General features: G+C 32.6%; 3 protein-coding genes across 35 annotated transcripts in view; 1 reads left to right on the top strand and 2 right to left on the bottom strand.

Moving 5' to 3' along the window:
- LOC126720435 (uncharacterized) overlaps positions 1-25,180 on the top strand; it is a 63,598-nt gene that overhangs the window by 14,750 nt on the left and 23,668 nt on the right. The window lies entirely within an intron of this gene.
- LOC126720431 (disease resistance protein RUN1-like) overlaps positions 2,507-25,180 on the bottom strand; it is a 186,940-nt gene continuing 164,266 nt past the window's right edge. For all 19 annotated transcript variants that reach the window (XM_050422920.1, XM_050422913.1, XM_050422916.1 and 16 more), the window contains one exon: positions 2,507-2,660. The gene's annotated coding sequence lies outside the window, so the exon portion shown is untranslated. The remainder of the gene's footprint in view (positions 2,661-25,180) is intronic.
- Positions 4,680-25,180, bottom strand: part of LOC126720428 (TMV resistance protein N-like) — a 128,669-nt gene continuing 108,168 nt past the window's right edge. Inside the window, exons 1-6 of one of the 14 annotated variants that reach the window (XM_050422906.1) lie at positions 16,223-16,524; positions 11,427-11,477; positions 7,996-8,532; positions 6,665-7,766; positions 6,126-6,341; positions 4,684-6,024 (exon numbers count right to left, since the gene is read on the bottom strand). In XM_050422906.1, coding sequence (XP_050278863.1) covers positions 4,792-6,024; positions 6,126-6,341; positions 6,665-7,766; positions 7,996-8,507 — 3,063 coding nt within the window. In that variant the 5' untranslated portion in view covers positions 8,508-8,532; positions 11,427-11,477; positions 16,223-16,524 and the 3' untranslated portion in view covers positions 4,684-4,791. Of the gene's footprint in view, positions 6,025-6,125; positions 6,342-6,664; positions 7,767-7,995; positions 9,724-11,389; positions 11,478-12,485; positions 14,950-16,222; positions 16,525-25,180 lie in introns of those variants that run through there. The other 13 variants (XM_050422905.1, XM_050422903.1, XM_050422899.1 and 10 more) reach the window with 13 other exon arrangements.

Consider the following 25,180-nt stretch of genomic DNA (forward strand, 5'->3'; position numbering starts at 1 on the left):
TTAAATGGGACATGTGGTACAAAATTAGACTCTAATTGAATTCCAATTTGAAATTTAATTGGATTTTCTCTTTACTTTACCTATTTTTATATATATAGACTAGCTTGTAACCCTATACATATGCATGGATACACTTAAAAATATACAATAAGATGTATAATATAATTTCTACATATAATTTAAATACTATTAATAGTCATTTTTATATTTTCTTAACTCTTTAAAAAATTTTGTAAGGATATAATTAGGTATAAAATGTAAATTGTTCATTTTTTTTTTATATTATTGTGAAACACTTTTTTTTACTATTCATTTATTCTAGACTTTTTGATTTTTGTATTTAATAACACACTTTAATGAATATTTATGATGTGGTCTCACATTTGATTCTAAAATTAAGAAATAAAAATCTTTAAGAATAAATAATTTAGCACACATGGTGCAAAATTGAAACTCTAATTTGAAATTCTAATTTGAGTTTGATTCTCTTTCCTAAAATTATTATAAGATCATTATTGTTGTCGTCAAAAATATTAAGAAATAAAATATGAGAATAAAAAAGAAGAAAAAGAAGAAGGAAGAAGGAATCTATGTGCTTTAAGAAATTTTATCATCTCCTATATTCAAAGACACTGAGAAAAAAAAAAAAGGAAAAAGCAAAAAAAATTAAAAAGTAATCTATGCTCTTTAAGAAATCTTTCCATCTCTTCAATTCATTTCTAATAATCAAGAAAAGAAGAAATAAAATCAAGACAAAAACACTTTGAAGAGGTATGTTTCAATTCCTTTTTGTAGAATCTGAATTATTTTTTTAATTAATTATCCCCTGAATTGAATGTTATATTTTGTGTGCCTTAATCATGTCAAATATTGCTATTAAAATTTATTACATCTAGTAAGCATAAAATGTCAATTTTTCCATTATATTGTAGTTCATCATCACTTTGTGTCCTAAAAAAATAAAATGGTGATTATATATATATATATATATATATTGTAAAATGGTGTTTGTAGAAATTAAAAATAAAATAAAATGGTGTTTGTAGATATTAAAAAAAATAAAATGAGACATTAATACATCAAAAGGTGTTTGTGTGTGTGTGTGTATATTAAATGTAAAGGGAGGTTAAAAAAAAATTATTAGCAGAATATACTTTGAAAAGTCGGGGTCATTGCTGGCTCCCTCGGTCCAACCAATACCAGTCCCTTATAACCCACCCAATACTGCCAAGGCCATGAAAGCCCTCCAACAACAAAACCACCCCATCCAGCCACAACTTGATAAAGCCTTTATTAGCACCAAAATAGAAAGTAGCTAAACCTTAAACAATCTATTATAATTTTTATGTTGACTAATTCCAAGATGGAAGTTTCATTTTAATCGTTTAAGAATTCAAATTTCTTAAGCAATTTATAGAGTCCCTTCTACTTTGGCAAGAATTTATGTTTTCTAGCGCCAGCAACTCCCTATGCGTATGGGATTGCTTGCCAAAACAATTAGACTAGTGAATTATGTTTTTCTAATCACATATGCCCATAGCTCTCATCCATCTTTACAAGATAAGAATAGTCTAGCACGCTCTTGAGCCCATGTGTACGTTTTCACTAGGCCCGAGTTTCTAATGGTAACATGGTTCGGACATCTGAGATTTTGAATTGATATTGTTGTGTTCCGTGTAAACCAATTTGCACCAACATTTTTGATAATCTAATATGGCTAAGCTATCTTGGAAACTTAGAAGGAAAGTGGATAGAAAATCTAGGACATGTTGGGTTATTGAGGAGTAAGGCAACAACATAAACATTATACAAAGTCTGACAACTACATAAACATTACAGCCTATGCCCCGACCAGGCTACATTAGCTTAATCCGAAGCAGCATTTGAAACTAATTTAACTATCCATTCCAGTATCCTATATTTACGTATTCAAGTACGTTACCAAAATTCCTCCTTAATACCCATGCATCTTCAAAAACAGGTTCCAGACTCTAATATATGCAATCATCTTTGAGAAGCTTTTGCAACAAGTTTTTATTCTCCATCAGCACCAATGACACTGTGTATCCATTTCTCTTGACTGCCATCTTCTAATACTTCCATAGAATTAAACATTCACTTTCAGCTAAATTCTACAATGAATTTAGGTTGAACGATAGAACATTCAACCATCATTTTAATCACACCCTCTTTGATTGGGGTTGCTAAGAATCAAAGCAAATTGCTCATGCAATTTGACAAGAGAAAAACAAATATGACACATAAAAGCATTATTAGTTTCCTCATATTCACCACACATCACACGTAAAAAGCATTATTAATTATTTTCCACAAAAAAAGAAAAAATTGACACTTAAAAGTTTCCAAATGAGAGGATACTTCCAACAAAATCTATCATGATCACTTAGATCTACAACAATTTGCACAGAAACTCTCATTGAATTTCACGGTAACAAAGTAAATAAAAAAAAAGGTAAAACAGAGAGAGAAAGCAACAGAAAATTGATTGAGGAAAAATGAAGTTCACTCAATGATAATTAGAAATAGAGATCTGTTTACAACCAGGGCACTGAATCTATTGTGATGGTAACATGTGTTTCAGTTTTGACCACGTGTTGTCATTGCAATAGATCGGGTGCACTCTAGGCACTCGACCCAAACTTTCCTTGTTTATATATGCAATTATGTACAAAATAGAGGCTACGTGATTACCCAGAAATTAACTTCCCGAAAACTGCCCAAACTGATCTACCAGACTAATTAACTAACAAACTTTACAAATAACGTGGAGCCAACGAGGCATTGACAACTGGAAAGGACCAACAGCTATCAAGCGAAAACTATCAAATTAATGAAAGGGCGTCACTCTACTGTCGTGGCATTTAATTAGTAAAAACTGTGCCGTTTAAAGAAAGCAGAATCATCAACAACTATTGTACAATTCTATTCAACAACTTTGTTATCGAAGCTAAAGTTCATAAAGAAGTTAGGAGCAATGGTTGCTGGAGATTGAAGCTTTGTCAGAAGACGTCTGAACTCCTCTCCAAACCCAAAACATCTGTCAACTGGTTCCTAAACATCTGAATGTCCTTCATCAGCTCGATCTGCCACCTCTGTGTTACTTCTATTCCAGACTCCCTAGTCCAGTTCAAACAACCAGAAATGGAACCATCTTTATGTTTACAATCAAAACTGAATGAATCCCCTCCATTTTGTTCTTCTACCCTTGCAGCTCTCCTCAAGCAGGATTGGTTGCCAGTTGGAAGATTCTATAAAGGTCTGGACTTTGCGTATTTTACTACTATGGATGCTATCCTTTAGTTCTTAACTGTTAGCTACCTTGCACATAGAAATCAAATTTTTACTATGCATGACCACATTTGTGGCAGGGAAAGGATCTCCCTTGCCTTGTTCCTACAAGACCAAATAGACCATAAAATAAAGACAAACAATACCTAGAAGAACTTAAAGTTCTTTAAATTTCCCCTGGTCAGCCAGCTCTTGATCCATGCCTGAATTTAGTAGGCTGAATGAAATCAGTTCTAATGGACAGATCAAACCCAAAAAAAAAAAAAAGCCTGTTAATAATTCCAAACAAACAAAACCCCTTTGCATACTTTAACATAAAGCAAACCATATTATATGGAAAGGACAAGAAGGAAATATATAAGAATTAGACTTCTAGTTTATTCAGTTTGAACTACCTGCCAATGTGTCATGCCTGTACTAATGAGCTAGTACTTATGGACTTTTAAATAAGGACAACCCAGAAACCTAGTTCTGAATGTAAGAAAAGAACATCAGATAGAACAATAAATCTATGTACCTTTGGCTGTAAAAGCTTCCAGTTTCAATGTTTACTTGCTTTCCAACACATGATTTCTACTGCATTCAAAACACCACAAAGTTCTTTGTCTTGCCTTTCTATTTTCATACATTTTGAAACGAAGGAACCAAAACAGCACAAGCATCAAAGAGTATAAGATTCAAAGTTTGCTGCATGTTATCCAAGCTAATGTTCATAAAGAATTTAGGGGCAAGGGTTGCTAGGGATCAAGACTCTGCAGGGAATCCTTCCACCTGTCAAACACAAACATTTGTAAACCGTTCAATGTCCTTCACCACAGCCTCTCAATTGACCAACTCTGCCACCTATTTGTAAATTCTCATAATACTAACAAAGAGAAATCTCAAAGCTTGAAGATGCTATGAAGAAAATGCAGGACAAACTAGAAGATGCTATGTAATAGCCAATAGGGAACATTTGGAAAGCTGGAATATATATTTTTGTTGTTTAGTTGATATGTGTCATTCTCATGATCCCCATTTTTGATTTTTCCTTCATTTTTTTTTTAAATTGATTTTTTAAATACAAAAACATACACATTTTATTAAGAAGAGGCTGTCATTTCGACCATCCAAATAGTTTGAAGTTAGAGAATGTATGGTATGTCAAGGAGGCTTTCCTGGAGTTTCTAGATCAATAATAGATTCTTTTGCTTATCAATTTATATGTAAATAGCATTCATTTTACAATGCTATGAAAAGGTACAAAGTCACTTTTCTTGGTGTTAGGACTTAGGAGCTTCAATATCTACATTAAGCTTTTGTTCATGTATAATATGTAATGGCTTGCATACATGCACATACATTAAGATTTCTTCATTTCTTCCTCCTCATAGAATTGAGGAAGCCAAGTGTGATCCGATAAAGGAACAAAGTTGAGCGTGCCTGGTGCGTTACTCATTTGTTTTCCGTTGACTATCAACCAACAGCTAAGTAAACCTTCTTTTAGGATTTGGTGATGTGGATGAGAACAAAATACAGCGCAAACAACAATCCCGATCCACTCATTACACAAAAGAGAATTAGGTTCTTGAATACTAACCTCATCCCCAATACTTTGATGCGTAATTGCGTAAACCACTTTGGAATTTCACTTCCAGGGATAACACCGTTATATCTGTAGTAACGGGAATCAGAGTGAGGGCACCGAAGGGAACTTATTATCGCTGCAAAAAACAGCAATCCATTGTCAATGAAGCCTTGATTCTCAGCCAATTTACTGCAATTTGTAAGGTAGAGGTAACGCTTAAATGGAGAATTTGGTGGTAATAGATCTGGTAGCGTTTCTAGTGAGGTACAACCCTTTCCCAAAATAAAAGAAATATTTAATGGAAGCTTTGGCAATGATAGAAGACTCGTACAATTGTTCACCTCCAACCGATACAGCCTAGATAGTTGAGCAATGTTTTCTGGAAGACAACTAAAATTATTGCCACTTAGATATAAATATTGTAAAGAGAATAAGCGACAAATATCATTGGGGATTGCATTGAGATTGCAATAACTTAGATTCAGACTGGTCAAAGAACACAAGCCCCATAAAGAAGTCGTTAACAAGCCCATGCGATTGGAACTTCTCGGCTTAAATCCACCCAAAGCTAGTGTTTTAAGAGTTTGAAAAAGAGTATTGGAATAAGCCATAAGTCCTGTGGCAGTTCCACTCACATCAACCTCTTCTACCCTTTTCTCAGTCACCAAGTTTTCCTGTACTTTTGAGCATCCAGAAAGACTGAGATCTTCGAGCCACTTCATATTAAAAAAGGTGCTAGGAAGAGACATGAGATTTTTGCAATCTTTTACATTCAATGAAACAAGCCCAGTCAAATTTTCAATTGATGTTGGTAATTTTGTAATAGCAGTGCCATCCAAGTAAAGCTTTGATACATTTTTCATATTTTCTCCAAACTCTGGAATTCTTTTTAAATTTGAGCAACCAGAAAGAATAAGGATCTCAAGAGACTCAATTTCAAACTTGCTTGGAAGACTTCTGAGGTTTTTGCAACCTTCTAGGTTAAGAAAAGTGAGTTTTTGATGAACTCCAATTGATGGGTGCAAGGAACGTAAATTTATACAACCCTCAAGATCCAATTTCTCAAGATTTGGGATTTCGTTGAAGTCAGGAGTTTCAATCAATTTTAGTGATTTCTTCAATTTGATGAACTTCAAACTATCAAAAGACTGTAAAAATACAAAAAGGAAAATAAAAAAAAATTAGCTTCTACAAAATCATACGGTTTAATGAAAACTTAAAATTAAAGTTGTAAAGGTACATAAATTACCTTTTGTTGGAAACTTGGTGGAAAATATTTTGAAGGGTATTCACTCCAATCAAGAAATCTCAAGGCATTAGGAAGATATTTGGGCTCGTGTAAAAGGTGAACATTATCAATTATGAGCAATTTAAGATCATGAACCTTTGAAAAGGATTTAGGATTCCAATATACCTCTTTTTGTTTATGCAACTTTAAGACTATGCCTTTAATTGCTTTTGTTCCCTAGTAATCATGAAGAGAACAAATTACTGAATTGCAAAATGTAAGATTACTAAAGCTACTCTAAGTTTACTCTTTTAAAGCTTAGGTACAAATACAATACCTTAGATGCAGTTCATTAGGTTTCCCAATAAAATTCGAACTCATAGTTGAATTTAATTTAATCATCCTTGAAAATGATAACACTGTATTTTATTGGTCAATCCAAGCAAGCGAGTGAATTTCATTTGGGAAACTAATATATTGAACCTAAAGTATTGTATTGAAGTTTTCACCTTGAATAATATAATAGGATACATGATCTAGTTTTCTAAATAACTGCTTACCGTATTTTTTGTCAGTACATCGTTAATCTCCTTAAACAGCCAGAATTTGCCACGTTTTCCAGGCTCTTTAGGACACTCTTCATAAACTATGTTCTTGCCCATTTCTTGAAGCAAATCATGCATCCACAAGGTAGAACCCCGAAATTTAACAAGAGATTTATCAAAAAGAACCCCTAATCCAACATCTGGAAAAAGGTCAAGATAATTTAGTATTTCTACTACATCATTTTTCCCCTCATGATTAAAGAAACAAGCAATATTTAGGAATATTTCCTTCTCTGTTTCATGTAGTCCTTCAAAACTTATTCTAAGTACTTGGAGAATATCTTTTTCAGGAAACTGTTTTATCCTATTTAATGTACTTTTCCATTGATGGATACTTCTACCAAACAAAAAAGAACCCAAAATCTCAATAGCTAAAGGAAGGTTATTAGCATAATATACAAAATCCCTGGACAACTTTAGATAATCTTCGGGTGGATGATCTTTTTTAAATGCTTTCAAACTCAAAAGATGAAGAGATTCATCATGTGTCAATCCATTAGCCTCATATATTTCATCTACTCCAAGAGTCTGTAGCAAATGCTTATCTCTTGTTGTTATGATAACTCTACTACCTAAACCAAACCAATTATGATCCCCTGCTAACTTATTTAATTGGTCTAATTGATCTACATCATCAAGAACAAGAAGAATTTTTTTATGACGTAACCTGTTCTTGATCACAAAAACTCCTTCATTAACATCTTCCACACCCATATTTTCATTCAAAATTTGAAGAATGAGTTGTTTTTGTAATCGAACTAAACCAACTTTTTCACAAACTCCCCTAACATTAGCAAGAAAACAACAACCTTCAAACTTATCTTCAAACTTATTTGAAACCATACGAAACACAACTCTAGCAAGAGTTGTTTTACCTATTCCTCCCATCCCCCAAATCCCTACCATGCGAACATTGTTTGACCCTAAATCCAAACATGACTCCAATTTCTCCGCTTGACAAATTATTCCTACTAGGTTTTCGGTACATTCTGAGAATGCATAACTTAATTTATGCCACAATTCTCCCACAATGTTCTGGATAATTTGTGACTCAGGCCTGCAATGAAGAAACAAAAATATGTAGTTAGTGTAAACCGCAATAAACACATTAGTAAAAGGTAAGAAATCCAATTTGCTATTATGCTAATTGAAAATTGATTCGCTTAAGACAAAACTTGAAAGAACTACAGACATGTATATAGGTCTACATAAGGTTCAAAACAATGCTATATATGAGGTGGGTGTTATGTGAATATTTGAAAGAAAGAAATGACAAATTGGATTACCTATCTTGTACATGCCATCCTTTGATATTGGCTACTTCTCTCAAAGCAGTTCTCCATGCTTGCACCTTGTCTATGCAGTCCTTGAAATTTTCTTCATGTTTAGCAAAGGCTTGGGCAAAAGTACCCATTTGCTTTCGTATAGTAGATGGATCCACATCATAAAAAATTGGTAGAACCATCATCTTCATCTCTTTCATGCACCTAATGATCTTTACAAGTTCATCCAAACACCATGTAGAAGATGCATAGTTTCTTGAAAGAATGACAATTGCAAACCTTGATTTTTCTATTGCTTTCAAAAGTTCTAATGAAATAGATTTTCCTGTCTCAAGTTTTTCCTCGTCTCTAAAGGTGAGAATGCCCTTTTGTTTTAAGGCAACATATAGATGGTCAATAAATCTATTGCGTGTGTCCTCACCTCTAAAGCTGAGAAAGACATCGTATTTCCATTGTGGTGTTGAAGAAGAAATTGATGACGAAGATGAGGCAGATTGAGTGCTAATGGCAGCCATTAGAAATATATTGGCAAATCTTGAACTACAATAAAGATTAAGAAAAAAGTACATTCAATTAAGTTTAAAAGAGAAATTAAAAGGAAAAAAAATGAGAAGAAGAGAACGATTTGATGTGGAGGAATACATCCCCTGTTTTCAGTTAAGTCAACAACTCTTTTTTCTTTTATAAACAAAGTAGGCATGGAAGTGCCCTTTACATCCAAGAATCGACCTTGCAAACTTAAAATTATATAATTGTATTTATCACTACAAAATAAACGTTGTGCTTTTAATAAATTTTTTCTACGTATCAAACCTCTTGATCTTTATATATAGGATAAACCCTTCCCCATGTCAATGCATGCTGCATGCACTCATTGTATCCTCACACCGTTGATCAATCACAGCTAAAATGACGCATCCTTTTAGTTTTCCCAAAAAGAATACTTCATCTATTCCAAATTCTTGGCCCTCTAGTAGTCCCATAAGATTGTCCTCTATTTTAAAGTCAATAAATAAATTTCTCAACTTTCCCTTTATTTTACCTTTATAATTAAAGACAATGCATTATTCTTTGTAAAAACAAAAAATACATAGCATTAAATGTTGTTCCCATAAAAAGTCGGATTTTTTAATAGGACCAGCGACATTGAATGGAGGTAATAGTAATTTGATCCATTTCACAATGATTCCCTAACATGCCAACAATTAGATGTAACATAATAATAAAAATATTAAGAGAAAAACATTTGTAATTTAATATTTGGTATAAGAGGAGAATAAGTATGGACTCATTTTTATTGTGTTGTTTGTTACATTATAGTGGTCAAATAAGTAATAATAGTCACTAGAGATTTACCATTAATGGATGACATTATCTCTTACTACAAACATACTTTTTTTATGGGGAAAAAAAAAAGAAACCAAACCGACCAGTTTTAGAGATAGCAAGGATGTCTCAAGCTAGGAACTCATTGGTTTAGTCAGACAAAGTCAGATCATTGGTCCATTAATATGAATAAACATTTTAACCGTAATGATTATATATATATATATATATATACTAGTCGCTAACCCGTGCGATGCACGGGAATAACTACTGAATGAGTTTCAAGGGGAAAAAAAACATCATTTTTGAGTTGCAGTAGTAAGCAAAAATACATTTTTTTTTAAAAAAAAAATGATATTAAAAGAAATAGCACAAAGTGTTATTAGTTATACAAAAGAAAGAAATGATGTTTTATTTATTAGTTTTTTGTGGGAATAAATAAGAGACAGAATATTGCGTCTCTAGCTTAATTAGAGATATATATATATATATATATATATATATAAGATAGGTTATAATATATATACCAAAAGTTTCCTATTGAAAAGTTATAACCATTCAAATTTGATATACCGAAAGTTGCTTATTGAAAAGTTATAACCCTTCATATTGGACATACCAAAATGTGTCTATTGACCAAAAATGTTCCTATTGAATGAAAATGTGCCTATTGACCTAAAATGAGCATATTGAATAAAAATGTGTCTGTTAATTGAAAATGTGTTTATTACAGTGTTTTTAAATATATACATGACATAAATTAATATAGCCACATGGTGCAATAAGAAGTGGTCAACAAAAAGTCTAACATTTTGCTTTTATATTATACAAGCCCCATTAGTGTGCAATCCGCTTTTTTTTTTTTTTTTTCAAATTCGACGCATCCAAATATTGGGCTTATACTCCAATTTTTTGAAATTACTAACAATAGCTCTCATCATGCTATTTTAACGAGTCCCTTGATGAATTAGTAAAAAGGCTAACCAATAACAAAATTGGTAGTCACGCCAAAATTGAGTCTAATAAAATAGATTCAAAATATTTGACTCTATTATATTGACCAAATTTTCTTTATTCATCAAACCCATACACCTTTGCACATAAAAGGCCAAAGCTAAGGTATTAGCATTAATGACATGTTTAACTGTCATTTACATCCATGCAATATTTCATAACATATCCATCATATATTGCCAAATACACAGCTAACGAATTTAACAAAAGATATCAACTGTGTGTATATATACATATATATATATATATATATATATATATATGTATATATTGGGTCATGCAAATGAGTGCCCTTAGGACACTGGTTAAGAATTCATTTTAAGAAAGTTTTAATATCACTTTTATAGGAAATAAATAAAAAAAAAACTGTCAAAACATTACTTGTTTTTTTTCTTTTCTTATAAAAACTTTTTTTAACTGAATCCTTAACTAGTGTCCTAAGGGCACTCGTTAGCATTTCCCATATATATCACTCATAGATTGCATGCCATTAACTCTTGCCATTACAATCTTGCACATAAGTCAAGAATCATACCTTTTATAAAATTATAATGAAACCTGTTTCTTTCTTTTCCACCATTAATTAACCCAAACCGGTACAAGGCTTGGGTCATCAAACCATTCGTGGTTTCATGAAATAAAAAGAATTAATGGCTTCCAACTTAGACATGTATTCTCATCAAATACATATAGCCAATAAATCAATTAGGCGGTTTCATGCAATAAATAAATACATATAAGTCACCCAAAGAATCCCCCAAATAGTAACTCAAAACCAATTTGATAGTTTCATATATACTTCTCTATATCAAACTCTATTTACTGTATTCGTTTTATTGTTGCACTGTGAGATTGTCTAAGGTTGTTGTTTGAAAAAGGAATAATATTAGAAAAGAATAAACCAGTTATGTTACTATGTAATCCAACATCAAAATCAATATCACCACCGAAAGTAATATTAACGCAAATATGAAAATAAATCGCACAATAACATATACTTAAAACTCACGCAAATCCTTTGAGTTTATGAAACAAATACTATGCTACGTTAACCCACTTTTTATTTACCATACATTTGAGGAGAGGTATTTGACCTTTAAACTTATTTTGGAACTTGCTAGCTGGTGCTATCAAAAAGAGAAGTCCTATTGCAAATACTAAATTTCAGATAGAAGGAGAGAGAGAAAGGAAAGAAGAATGTTCAATGAGAAAAATATAAAAAAAGAAGTGATGTTTTATTTATAACTACTGCCCCAAGAGTTGTGTCTCTAGTTTATAATAATAAGCAGTTTTTTTTTTTTTAATGTAAACGTTTAATTGAAAAGATACAATTGTGTTGTTTCTTAAAAAAAGAAAAGATACAATTGTTGTGTTTTTAATCATAGATGTGGAATTAATTTATGTAGCCACGTGGTACAATGAGGAGAGGTTAACAAAAAGTCAAACGTTTCGACTATTAGTTATTATATAGATATATATATATATATATAAAACTGTTATGGGTCAAGTCAACAATTTTTTTTTCTTTTAAAACTCAAAACTTAAAAGTAAGATTGGATGTTATCAAATTTATTTATTAAAGAAAAAAATTAAGGAAATAACAAAGACCCAAGAAAATTTTTATTTTTTCAGCAAAACAAAGTAGGTATACAAGTGGTATCTCTCTTTTCCTAACATTTTTTATGAAAAACCACTGAAAATGAGATTTGAGAGAAAAGAACCTTCATAGAAAGCCACTTTTTGACATCAATTATACAATTTTTTTACCAATTCAAACTAGCAACTATGCCTCTTTATCAATTATAATTTTTATAAGTCTGAAATTTTAGTGAGTCTTAAAAAAAAAAAAAAATTGCGTCCTAAAAATTATTATTACTGCATTGAAATCAAGAAAGAAGCTACTGCTACACAAACACTATTTTATCTTAGCAAAACATTTTTTTTTTTTTTGACAATCTCACAACTACTACAAGAGGATAAATTCAGATATAAAACAGGAAAACACAAAAAACCCAGAAATAAATTTTACTTTTCTCCCCTTTTCCGCTGTTTTCCCATCACTCAAACAGAAATTGAACACAAATCAAATATAAATTTAATTAAATAAAACCAGAGAATTCACATAGAGTATTGAATAAGAGAAGAGAGAGGACCTTAAGGATGCTGATCACTTTGTCAAGGTCGATGAGATGAAGAGAGAGAGAGAGAGAGAGAGAGAGAGAGAGAGAGAGAGAGAGACAGTCGGTTGAAGAGGAGAACAGAGAATAGAAGAGAAATTGTAGAGAGTACAAAATGTTGATATAATTGTAGGAGTGGAGTATTAGGTAGAAAGATATTATTATGTAAGCAAAGTTGTGAACATGACAATTACCCAACAAGTGGACTAGTAGGTGGTCCAATTATGAAACTTCTTCTTATCTTTTTTTTTTTTTTTTGATGAAATTCTTCTTCTTATCTTAATTATTGAAGCAAGGCATAACTAAATTCCATGATGGAAATTTGATAATTACCCAACAAGTGGACTATCATGTTTGGACTTTTATGAAGGCTAAATTCCAAGATGGAAATTTCTTTGTAATGAAAGTTTTGTTGCAAGTATTTGTCTAAGAACTTTTATTTGTAATTGTTCATTCGGTGTAATTGAGGATGAAGACAAAAGGTTGTTGTTCACTCAACTTCACTCTACACATTTACAAATTTTGGTCAAATGCACTTATGATTTGTCAAGCGAATATAAGAAAAAATTTACAAGTTTGGACAAAACTCAATATTCAATTGAGGAACAAAGTCATCAATAAGCTCATGGTGAAATTAGCTAACATTTTTGCATGAAACTTCAAACCTAATAGGAATTAGACTAAAGGCCATAATTCATTAAAAATTAATAATTAATAATTTCAACAGTAATACTAATTTTTTTTAGGAGAAGATATTAGTTTTGTTTAAGTAGGTTTTCATGTCCAATGGACTCTCAGCTCTCCTCCCTTTCATGGGCTGAAGTGAGAGTTTAAGGTGGTGGAGCCTATTTTGATTTAGAGCCGTTGGTAATGGACAAATCTGCCTTGGATCATAGCACAGGACTAGGGGGTGACTAAAAGGGGTAAAATGGAAAATCGGCACATAATTTTTTTTTTTTTTTAAGATTTCTGAACTAAAGTACCGTGTAAATTAATACAAGTCACAATCACATTACTTTGCTTTATCCCCTCCCTTTTCTCTCTCTCTCACGCTTCAAAGCTCAAGTATGACAGATTTCTGGCTCTCACTCTCACACTCTAGCCCATCAACATTTGATTAATTTTGGTTACCCAGTTTATAAATTTTACTTTTCTCCCCTTTTTCAAATTTATAATGGAGATATAATTATAAATTTATACTAATTTTATTTTCCATTTTTTCATTTTTCTTCTCAACCAAACAAATGAGTTTTCTATCTCTTTACCTTTTCATCCTCCCAACTAAACACACATAAGAGAAAACTCAAATCTCTTCAATACTCTCATTTTTTCTCACTTTTTTATTTTAAATCCTCCTACTTTTCTAACCCTCGATTCAAATGTACCCGAGAGATAGACAACTTTTTCTTACTGTTGTGCTAAGCCTATATTATGGGCTATCATTGGAACCACCCAAACCATTTGTTTGATTGGCATTGTGCCACTGTCTTCTTAGATGGACAACATAGACTCTCAAACCATGGAAAAAACAAAAGATTTGAGATCCAATGCACACTCGGCCCAACTAACACCCAGTCCCTTACAACTTAAAACCTACCCAATACTGACAAACAGACAAAGGCCATGAAAGCTCTCTAACCAAAACCATCACACAAGCGATCCAAGCTCCAAATCCATACTCACAACTCAACCTACAACAAAACCACTCCATTTAGCCACAAGTTGTTAAAGCCTTAAACAATCTATTAGGATTTTTGTTAAGGCTAATTCCAAGATAGATGTTTCCTTGTAATGAAAAATTTCATTGTATTTGTTAAAAACTTTTATTCGTAATCATTCCGTGTAATTGAGGAACAAAGTCATCAATAAGCTCAATATGAAATTAGCTAAACTTCAGTCTCTCTTTGGCTCATTTCTCTCATTTGGACCATTTTGCATGAGACCTCAAACCTTAATACAAATTAGACTCCAAGCCATAATTTTCTAAAAAAATACAATCATAGTACTAAATTTAAACTTAAAAACTAACCAAACTTTAATCATGGAAACCATATTTCCAATCATAACTAAAAAGGTGATGTTCTCCAATACTAATAGAAATTGCATAAGAAATAAAGTTAGGAAATTTAAAATCTTTTTTTGACATTTCATTTAACCTTATATAAATTTTAAAATCTTCAAACACTGTTACTTTTTGAAAATCTAATGAACGATGTTATCCTCATTTAACGTCTTTGTTATGCAAATCATTGGTTAGTAAATATATAATGGTAAGAAGCGTTATAAATGAGATAATTAAAAAATAAAAGATAAAATTAGTTAGCAATTATCATTAGGAGTAGTAGTCTATGGTTTAGCACATCTAATGAAGTGGAATATATATATAGTTTACTTAAAGGTATATGTAAAGATTCACATTTTAGATGTGTGTGTGTGTAAAGGTCTGAAAAAAAGTAACATGTAAGGTTTTAAATATATATATATATATATATATATATATAATGAGATCACCAAAAAAATATTATCACGCGCAACATGTGGGTTTGTGACTAGTTAAATAATAATGACAAGAGCGAATATTTAATATAACATAGTTGGGCCCAAACTCATAAGTTTATTCTTTTGGATTAAATGGTATCCCAACACATTTCAATTGGAGTCTCCAAGGTGTTGTATCATGTAATTGCTTCTTAACTTTTAAGATTGGGTATTGGAAGCAAAGAGACATGGTCACATTCAAGCTTGCACATATATAATAAGGGGTTTCTCTCTAAACAACTTGATTGTTCTTTCACAATTGAAGATGCCAAGAACTGTTTTGCACTATTTATTATATCATCAGATTGAAAATGTAATCTTAAAATTCAATGGATTACTATTGTGTTATAAATAAATTATGACTTTGCTAATGGATTTGCACCATGAGTTGAGCTATGCCCAGAAAGGGTTTCGGTAAGTTCACTAGCTATTTTGCTTAGTACTTGCTCAAAATCATTTTTCCATTGGAGTGCATAAACAGAATGAAAGTATGCAGAATTAAACCTCTAGTAACACATGGGTTAGCTCTAGAAAAATTGGATTCATGGCCCATCAATCGAACTATCAAATAGTTGGATCTAGGTCCATGGTGTGAAGAAATGAATAAACCCTTGAACTAAATAGTAAATAGTTTGAGGAAGTAGGCAGAATGTCGGAAACCAAACCGATCAGGTCTAGACATTATATGCATTGGGTTAAATTTAATACATATAAGCAAACAACTATATTTACTAATGGCAGCATTCTAGAGACTTCTGAATGCAAAACACTGTAGTCCAAAAGGTTTAGTTCTGCATCAGAGAGTTGCATCAACAGCAAGGAAGTTTTAAGCTAGGAACTCAATGGGTTCAGCCAGACAAACTCAATTCCTAAAATATATTCTTTGTATTATTTTAAAATATAAATGCTCTGAGAGAACGACAGTGATTCATATGAACAAACTTTTTCTTTTTTTGGTTCAGTGACACAAAGGAACAAAACCAGCACTAGAACGATGATGACAACAATGAGTCTCCTTGATTACTCATTGAAGCCATTGGAAATATGTTGGTAAAGTGATAACTAGGGAAATAACTAGGGAAGAAGAATATATTTTGAAGTGGATTTTTTCCTTCAAAGAGGAAGTAAAAGAGAGAAATAAAAGAGATAGATGTGTTTGAAAAGTAATAACTTACAGAATTGAGGACTTGCAGCAGTGGTGGTAAAGCCCAAAAGCTGCTTGAAACAACCTGGCCTTCCAACCTTTTCTTTTCCCAGACTGATTATTCTTGACTGCAAGTAATCATAATTTCCTACTAAGAAAAGAAGATAATCTAGTATTTTTACTGCACTCTTCTAGGATAAACCCTTCCCCATGTAATTGGTTGTTTAAATGTTATGGGTCAAATCAACAAATTTTTTTTTTCACTCAAAAGTAAAACCTATGAAAATTTTAATTCTTTAGGTCATCACTCTTTTGCTGGCATCTTTTAGAAAAAAACCATTAAAAATGAGAGCTGAGAAAAAAAAAAACATTCATAAAAAGCCTATTTTTGACATCAATTATATACATATACATACATATATATATGTATAATGAGATTATTAACAAAACAATTAGAGATAATGATTGCAAGATTGGCTGTGAAACTTAATCAAACATGCAATTGAGATTATTAAGAGATATGAAGTTGTGATTGGGGGGCATAAGGCTTAGTAACGTTCATGTACTAATTATCTATAGGAAAAAGAAAAAAAAAACAAATTATATGGATTGGGTTAAATTTAATGCATATAAGTAAACAACTACATTTACTAAGGGTAGTCCAAAAGGTTTAGTTGTGCATCAGAAAGTTGCATCAATAGCAAGGAAACTTTAAGCTAAGAACCCATAGGTTCAGCCAGACAAACTCAATTCCTAAAATATATTCTTTGTATTATTTAAAGATATATATGCTCTAAGAGAATGACAATGATTCTTATGGATAAACATTTTTTTTTTGTACAGTGACACAACCAAACAAAAACAGCACTAAAATGATGATGACAATAATGAGGCTCCTTGAAGCCATTGAAAATATGTTGATAAAGTGATAACTAGGAAAGAAAGAATATGATTTGATGTGGATTTTTTAAGCAAAGCTGAAACCTTTGACAATTCAATTACCCAACAAGTGGACCAGTAGGAAGTCCAATAATTACGAAATTGAGGTTTGTTTTCTAAATTTCAATAATTAATTATTCTGCACACACACACACGTATATATATATATATATATATATATATATATAATGATTGTGAGAATTTAAACCATGTGTTAAAAACCTCATGATTTGCAAGTTAACCTGTAAGGCTATTATTAAGCACATTATCAATTTATTAAATAAATAAATAAGGAACAATTTGTTAAGCACATCATCAACTGAAAATAATCCAAGATTGTAGAGCACCCAATCTATTTACTAGTGGAACACATAGAAAGAACGAGTAGATCCCAAAATTGTGATACGTGTAAATAGCTCTTCCATGTTTGTTTATTTATTAATTAGCCAAGCTTAAATTTTTTTAAGCCTATTTAATAAATGAGCTCAATATAAATAATGGGCTTGATAAAGCTTGAAAATAGTCTTGAATTATAAGCCCAAACTATCTTTCTGCTATGCCCCCATTACTTCCATAGTGGTACACATGGCCCATTTGTATCCATTTATCCCATTTGCCATGTCTTAAAAAAAAAAAAAATCTTAATTTCTATAGTGATTCACATTTTCTACGTTATTAGAAAATTGAAATTTCCCATCCATGTGAATATATGGGATAAGAGAAGAAGTCAGGTTTTCATGTGAGTTCAATTTTTGAATTCGTAATATTCATGAATATATTAAAACCTGCGAAAATAATAAACACTTTTAAAAAAAAAAACCTGGTATATACCTGGCAAAATACGTCCTACCCAGATCATAAAAAGACCTGTGCAACTATTTTCCTTTTACATGTTTATTGTCATGGTCCTCTTGGACTCAGTTTACCTCTAGTTTACTGAAATTGACACAATTACAAATACATGTTTAATTTCTGTTACATGTTCAAATTGTTTTAGTTCCAATGCACTGGTGAAGCCAAACCTTACCCCATTGTCTTATGGTGAAAATTGATAACTCCAAAATTAATCGTCTAAAGGCCAAAAGGCATTGTCCAGAGGCAACATTCATTACCAACACAAACAGTTGGATATCAACATTCATTACCAAGATCTATAGTTACTACAAGCAACAAACAAATAGCTTTTACCTCACTTAATGTGCCAAACGCTGAACTCATAAATGCACACCATTTATGGAAATAAACAAGCTAACGACTACAAAGGCTCTCCTATAAAAGGAGAGGCCACTCCACATGGAAAGGTATGCTTTTATACAGCTCACAATATACTTTACTCTCTTTCTCAGCCTCTCAAATGCTGACAAAGGCATCGGAGGGCTTTTGGCCAACACCCCATTGATATTCAAGCCATAGCCTCTTAGCTGTTCTCTTTTGCAAGATTCATCCATCTGGTGCCTAGCTAGACGAAGAAAGCATATTGTAGATTTTAACTCTAACAAAAACAATATTCTACACGTGATGCTCTCCATGTCAATAATGTTTTGTTTATAAAACCAATAACCAACTCTCATCTTTACACTGAGTATAAAAAATAAAAAAATAAAAAAATCCCCTAGCTAAAAAATTTTGTAGCATAATTGATACCTCATAAATCTTGGTGTTTCCAAACAAATACCTCAGTCCAAATCCTCTTTCTCCAATTGTATATATGAAATTTTAAATAAAAACAAAAAAGCAAAACAAAGCAACCCACTAAAATCCCACACACACAAAAAAGTGCATCAAAAGCAAATTAACAACTAAATATACCTCAAATTTTACTGCATCTAACGTCTATATGAAAAATCTTAAGCAAGCAAAGCAACCTACCATTTAAGATTAGTAATATAAAGACACACATGCATATAAACAAATTTAAAGAAGCCATTATCAATATTTATAGCAAGAAAATGAAGTTTATGTGGAATTGGATTATCATACATTCCCCAACACAAAAGAAAATGATACAAAGAAAGAACAAAAGAAACAAGTAAGCAAGGGATTCATGCTTCTTGCCAACTTAGATTTATATACTTTTCTTTCTCTTTTATATAACCACTATTCATTTTTAAGGAGAAAATGTTTTTTTAAGTAAATCTTTGTGTTCTAATGTTTATTTTATATTTTCTATTGTCTTGGTAATTTTTTGTTATAATATTTTAGGGATTTAAAAAAAAAATTATTTTTTGGATTTTCATAAATCATATAAGAATAGATTGCGGCCTAATAGGCAATAGCTCCCTAGTCCCACCCAAGGAGTTTACCCATGGTTTTCTACTTGCTTCATATATGGGGCAGAGAATGCAACATATGAATTGTGAGTGTTTTGATTCTATTCTAAATGGTATTGGGATAAAAGGTTTGGTCTTCCATTACTTTTTAGCAACAAGCACATCTTTCCAAAGTATGTGGTAGACTATAAGTGCTTTGTCTTGTCATTCTTTTTTCATACATTGAAATGAAGGAACCAAAACAGCACAAGAAGAAAAGAGTATAAGATTCATAGTTCACTGTTTGTTATCCAAGCTAATGTTTGCAAAGAACTTAGGGGCAAGGGTTGCTAGGGATCAAGACTCTGCACGGACATCCATACACCTGTCAAACCCAAATATTTGTAAACTGTTTAATGTCCTTCACCACAGCCTCTCTATTGGCCAACTCTGCCACCTGCTTGCAAATTCTAAGATTACTAATAGAGGGAAATCTCAAAGCTTGAAGATGCTATGAAGTAAGACTTGGACAAACTAGAAGATGCTATGTAATAGTCAATGTGGAACATCTGGAAAGCTGCAATATATATTTTTGTCATTTAGTTGATATGTGCCATTCCCATGATCCCCATTTATGATTTTTTTTATTTTTTTTTTCCTTTTAAAAAAAAATGATTTATTAAATACAAAGACCTTCACATTTTATTAAGGGGAGGTTGTCATTTTGAATAGTTTGAAGTTAGAGAATGAATGGTATGTCATTTTATTAAGGGGAGGCTTTCCTGGAGCTTCTAGATCAATAATAGATTCTTTTGCTTAAAATTTTTATGTTTATTTATTTATTTTATGTTATTTATGATCCTCTTTTGATATTATAGCAATGGGATCACTTCTAGGTGTGATGCCTATCAATTTATATGTGAATAGCATTCATTTTACAAGCAGTCAAAAGGTACAATGTCACTTTGCTTGGTGTTAGGACTTAGGAGATTCAAAGGGGAATACAATATCTACAAGGAGCTTCTACTCATGTATAAAATGTATTTGACTTGAATGCATGCACATACAATTAATGGAAATTATTCTTGAAAATCTGTGGAAATTTCTATTTGTGGCAGTGTCATGTTTATTTTGTGAATGTCGACAAAAAAGATTTAAAAAGGAAGAAAAAGCTCATCTGAAACAACCAACCATGGACACGCACCTTCTCTATTTTTTCAGAAGAAGCTTGGATCCCCTGTATTTATTTCTCCTACCCTTGCAGCTTGAGTCCAACAGGATTGGTTGCCGATTGGGACACTCTTTCTACACTTGCTTATCTTGCTGCTATCAAGGCTTCTCTTTGTTTTTTGAACTGTTAGTTACCCTGCACATTGAAACCAAACTTTTACAATACAAGACCACATTAGTGGCAGAGAAATGCTATTTCTTCACAGTTTTCTTGTTCCTTTAAGTCCAAATAGACCATAAAATGGAGAAAAAAGACTATAAGAAGTACTTTAAGATCCCCAAAACTCAGTCCCAAAACCAGATTTCTCTAGATGAAAAGGGAAAAATAAAAAAAAATGGTCTTTCAATATCTTTGACTCAAAGGACTAAGTACTCAGATGCTTTCTCAATTCTGCCCTCACAAGAATAAAATTCAATAAAATTCTCCAAAGAATGACAATCATTTTAGAAGGTAATTGAAACCTATAGTTTTGACAATCATTTTCAAGGACTTCACTTATGGTTGTGCTAGTAAGATTAATAAAGGACCTGCCAGCTTGATTTTGATAATTCCTAGTATGCAACAACCACTATCCTTTTTCAACCAAATAAGCCCTAGATTTGGAATGATGCCTAATGAGCTTGTCATTAACAAAAACAGGAATTTGTAAAATCCTCTGAGAATCATTTTGGCCAAAGAGCTTTCAACCTAATTCAGAATTCCACCTGAAAGACTAGCACATATGCCTCAACATGTAGAGAACCTAAACAATTTCATTTGACATCCCTTTGCCTTTGGGGACATCCAATAAAACAGGAACTCTATATATATATATATATATATATACACACACACACACACACATACTTTGATGTCTATGAAGGTAGGTGTAATGGTGTATTATCAATTGACTATGAAATGTATATCATCAGGCTAAAGTGACAAACCAACAATGAAAATGTGACAACTTATATTCTAGACATAATGCATGAACAAAGATAACAAGTGGAGCAGGGTTTACCTTCTCCAATTTTCAAACTTGTCTTCCTACATGAGTCTAATTACTAAAAAAACAAATATGTGAAATGAGCATGGATGGTTTGGCTTGGTTTTGATTTTAAATTAGTTTGGAAAATTTCAAGAATATCAAGAGCCCAAAGCACAAAAGTCATATATGGTAAAAATTTCCATAACTAATGAGCAGTGTTATGTATGAAAGGAGCTTAAATTATTAATATTACAGATCAACTAGGCAATGCAAGTGATAGGCAAATACCAGCCTTTCCATTCAAGATTGATATTACATGTATTTTATTAAAATCCTAAATGTCGGAAAAAAAGAAATTAGGTGGAAACAAAATAAAGAAAAGGATAAAAAATCTAATTTACTAAAAGATATGTCACTTTTAAATGAGATTTAAATATTATTGAGGTCTCACCCATGCCTCTGCACAAGCATCACTATGATGATAAGGTGTAAGTATGGACCCAAGTCAACCCATGAGGGCATTTTGTCAAGCAAAGGAGAGGGAACTCTGCAAGACCTCACTCTTAAATTTCTCTTGTTCTCTCTCTTCTCCACACATTTTGCTTCCAATTCCAGGCTCTGATTCAGTGTGTGTTTCACTTTGTGGAGTTTCTATGATTAATGAAAATTTGAAATGGAAGAAAACAAAATGAAATAGAACAATAAACCAGTACATTTAGCAACAAAAGCTTTCCAGTTTTCAAGCAGATTATTTCTTCTGCTTTTAAATCGACAACAAGAAGCTTTTTGTTGCAATTGTTTGTTCATCCTAGTCAAATTGCTAGGAGTCTCATTGACAACTCTAATCAAACATATGGTGGAAAATCCATTAATATTTGTACACAAGAAAAAGATATTATAGCAACCAACAAAACTTGAATTAAGAAGAAAGATAGTGACTTACAGAGAAAAAAGTTGATTAACCTTCAAGGTCACTGTCACTAGATTCTTGCCAATCACCTAGCTCTTCAGCACATTCCTTGTACTCACTTGACTCCTCCCAGTTAGAGTTACCCTGGGCCATAAATTCTGTCAGCCTTTCCTTTTTGGGTGAGGTTCGTAATTAGAGCTTCTAGCCCCATCACAGTCATCACGGGTTCGCTTGGCTTTTTAACCTTCTGCTGCCACTGCCATCAAATTGTCAAAATTATGATGGGGAACATCTAAGCCCTCATAAGGAGTGATGTTTTTATTGCCTCTCTCAGCCATAGTTCAGTTAAGATCTTTGATGTCTTTCATGCATACCATTTGCAACCCGCATTTGTTTACCATGATTGGGATTAATTCCTCCCTAAAGCCCTGACTCTGGGTTTCAATTTTAATTCCAATCTGACTGAATCCATTTGCATTGCATTCCCACAATGCTTTTATGTCTTTCTTCCTGTAGAATTGAGGAAGCAAATAAATTAGCCAAATGTGATCTGATAAAGGAACAATTTCGCCAATGTTTGGTGCTACATACACTTCTTTTCCATTGGCTATCAAATGACAGCTTAGTGAACAGTCTTTGAGGATTTGGTTATGTGAATATGAACAAAATACAATGCAAATAGCAATCCCCATCCACTCATTACACAAAAGAGAATAAGGTTCTTGTATACTAACTTTAGCCCCAATACTTTGATGCCTAAACCACTTTGGAATTTCACTTCCAGGAAAAACAACGCCATAACTGTAGTAAAAAAAGTATCCCCGAAACCCATGTATGTTATTTAGAACAGAGCAAGAGAGAGGGAGCCGAAGAGATTTTATTATCATTGCGAAAAACATGTCAATGAAGCCTTGATTCTCAGCCAGTTTACTGCAATTTGAAAGGAAGAGGCCTCTCCCAGATAAAGAATTTGTTTGAAATAGACCTGGTAGCATTTCTAGCAAGGTACAACCATATCCCGAAATATAAAAAATATTTAATGGAAGCTTTGGCCAAGATCGAAGACTCATGCAATTGTTCGCCTCCAAGCTTTTCAGAATAGATAGTTGAGCAATGTTTTCCAGAAGGCAACTAAAATGATTTCCACTTAGAAATAAATATTTTAAAGAGAATAAGTAGCAAATTGTAAGGTTGAATTTAATCAACCATTTTATTGGCTTTATTCCGTGCCAATTTTGCTTGTATTTCAGCATTTAGTAACCCTGTATTTAGGTGGATTTGTTGTAAGGGTAGTGAGTGAGATAGAGTGTTGATTGTTCAAGAGTGTGCAAGAAAACAGAGACTCACAGCTTGTTCTCGCGGGTGGCTCGCGGCTTCAAGCCACTACACGCAGCACACGTGCCAAGCGTGCTAGAAGGTGAACAGTCATACTAGCTGAAGCACTATAGGACAAAATAGGACAACTGGCCATACAGTTATCTCGCGACTCAGTCAAGTCACGAGGTCAAGCCGCGAGCCACCCCTGTTTTGTAAAACCTGACGTTTCACATTCCTCACCCACTCCAGTATAAATACCCTTTATACCCACAAATGAAAGGGAGCTTCCAGAGAGAATTTTGAGAGAGAAACCCTAAAGAAAAACAAGATTGATTCACCTTCTATACATTAGAGTCTCTTCAAATTTCTCAACTCTTTTCCTCTCCATTGTCAAATCCTTGAGAGGCTTTTTACCAAAACCTTGTTCTCACCATATTCATCACTGTGAGAGGGCTGTTTGGTTTTCTGGGAAGCAGTTAGGAAGGAACCAATCTACATTGGTTGATGCTACGGTCTAGTAGCGGAATCCGAGAAGCTAGAAAAGAAAAAGGTTCGGCGCAACCTCGTTGGAGCAAGAAGCTTGGAGGGCTTAGGTGCACTGGGTAGATTAGGCTTGGAGGGTCTATTGCTGTCCATGTATCCCAACTACATTTTCTAGTAGATTGTTTACTGCTTGGAGGGCGGTAGAGAGGTTTTACGCAGAGGGCTTCGGTTTCCTCTTCGATAACACATCGCGTGTTGTCTTTGTGTTTGCATCTTCCTTCCCTTTTATCTTTGCCTTTTATTATCTACTGTGGATTGTGATTTTAATTTGGCTTAGATAGTTTATCCTATTCTATATTATAGCTTGTGTTCATTTTCCACACATTAGTTGTTTGACATAAAGCTTGAATTGGTTAATTTGTAAATTGGGGGTCTAAACGTTCAAGGGTGTTTATACACATATTTGAACTTTCACAAATATCATTGGGGATTGCATTGAGATTGCAATAACTTAGATCCATCCTAGTCAAAGAACACAAACCTGATAAAGAAGTCGATAACAAGCCCATGTGATTGAGACTTCTTTGCTTAAATTGACCGAAAGCAAGTTTTTTAAGAGTTTGAAAAAGAGCATTATAACAAGGCATAAGTCCGGTAGCAGTTCCACTCACATCAACCTCCTCTACACTTTTCTTAGTCACCAAGTTTTCCAGTAGTTTTGAGCATCTGGAAAGATTGAGATTTTTAAGCCACTTCATCTTAAAAACGGTACTAGGAAGAGAAATGAGATTTTTGCAATCTTTTACATTCAATGAAGCAAGGCAAGTTAAGTTCCCAATTGATGTGGGTAATTTTGTAATAGCAGTGCCATCCAAGTAAAGTCTTCATACACT

The sequence above is a fragment of the Quercus robur genome, chromosome 4 (assembly GCF_932294415.1).
Source record: "Quercus robur chromosome 4, dhQueRobu3.1, whole genome shotgun sequence".
In the NCBI taxonomy this organism is placed as follows: Eukaryota; Viridiplantae; Streptophyta; class Magnoliopsida; order Fagales; family Fagaceae; genus Quercus; species Quercus robur.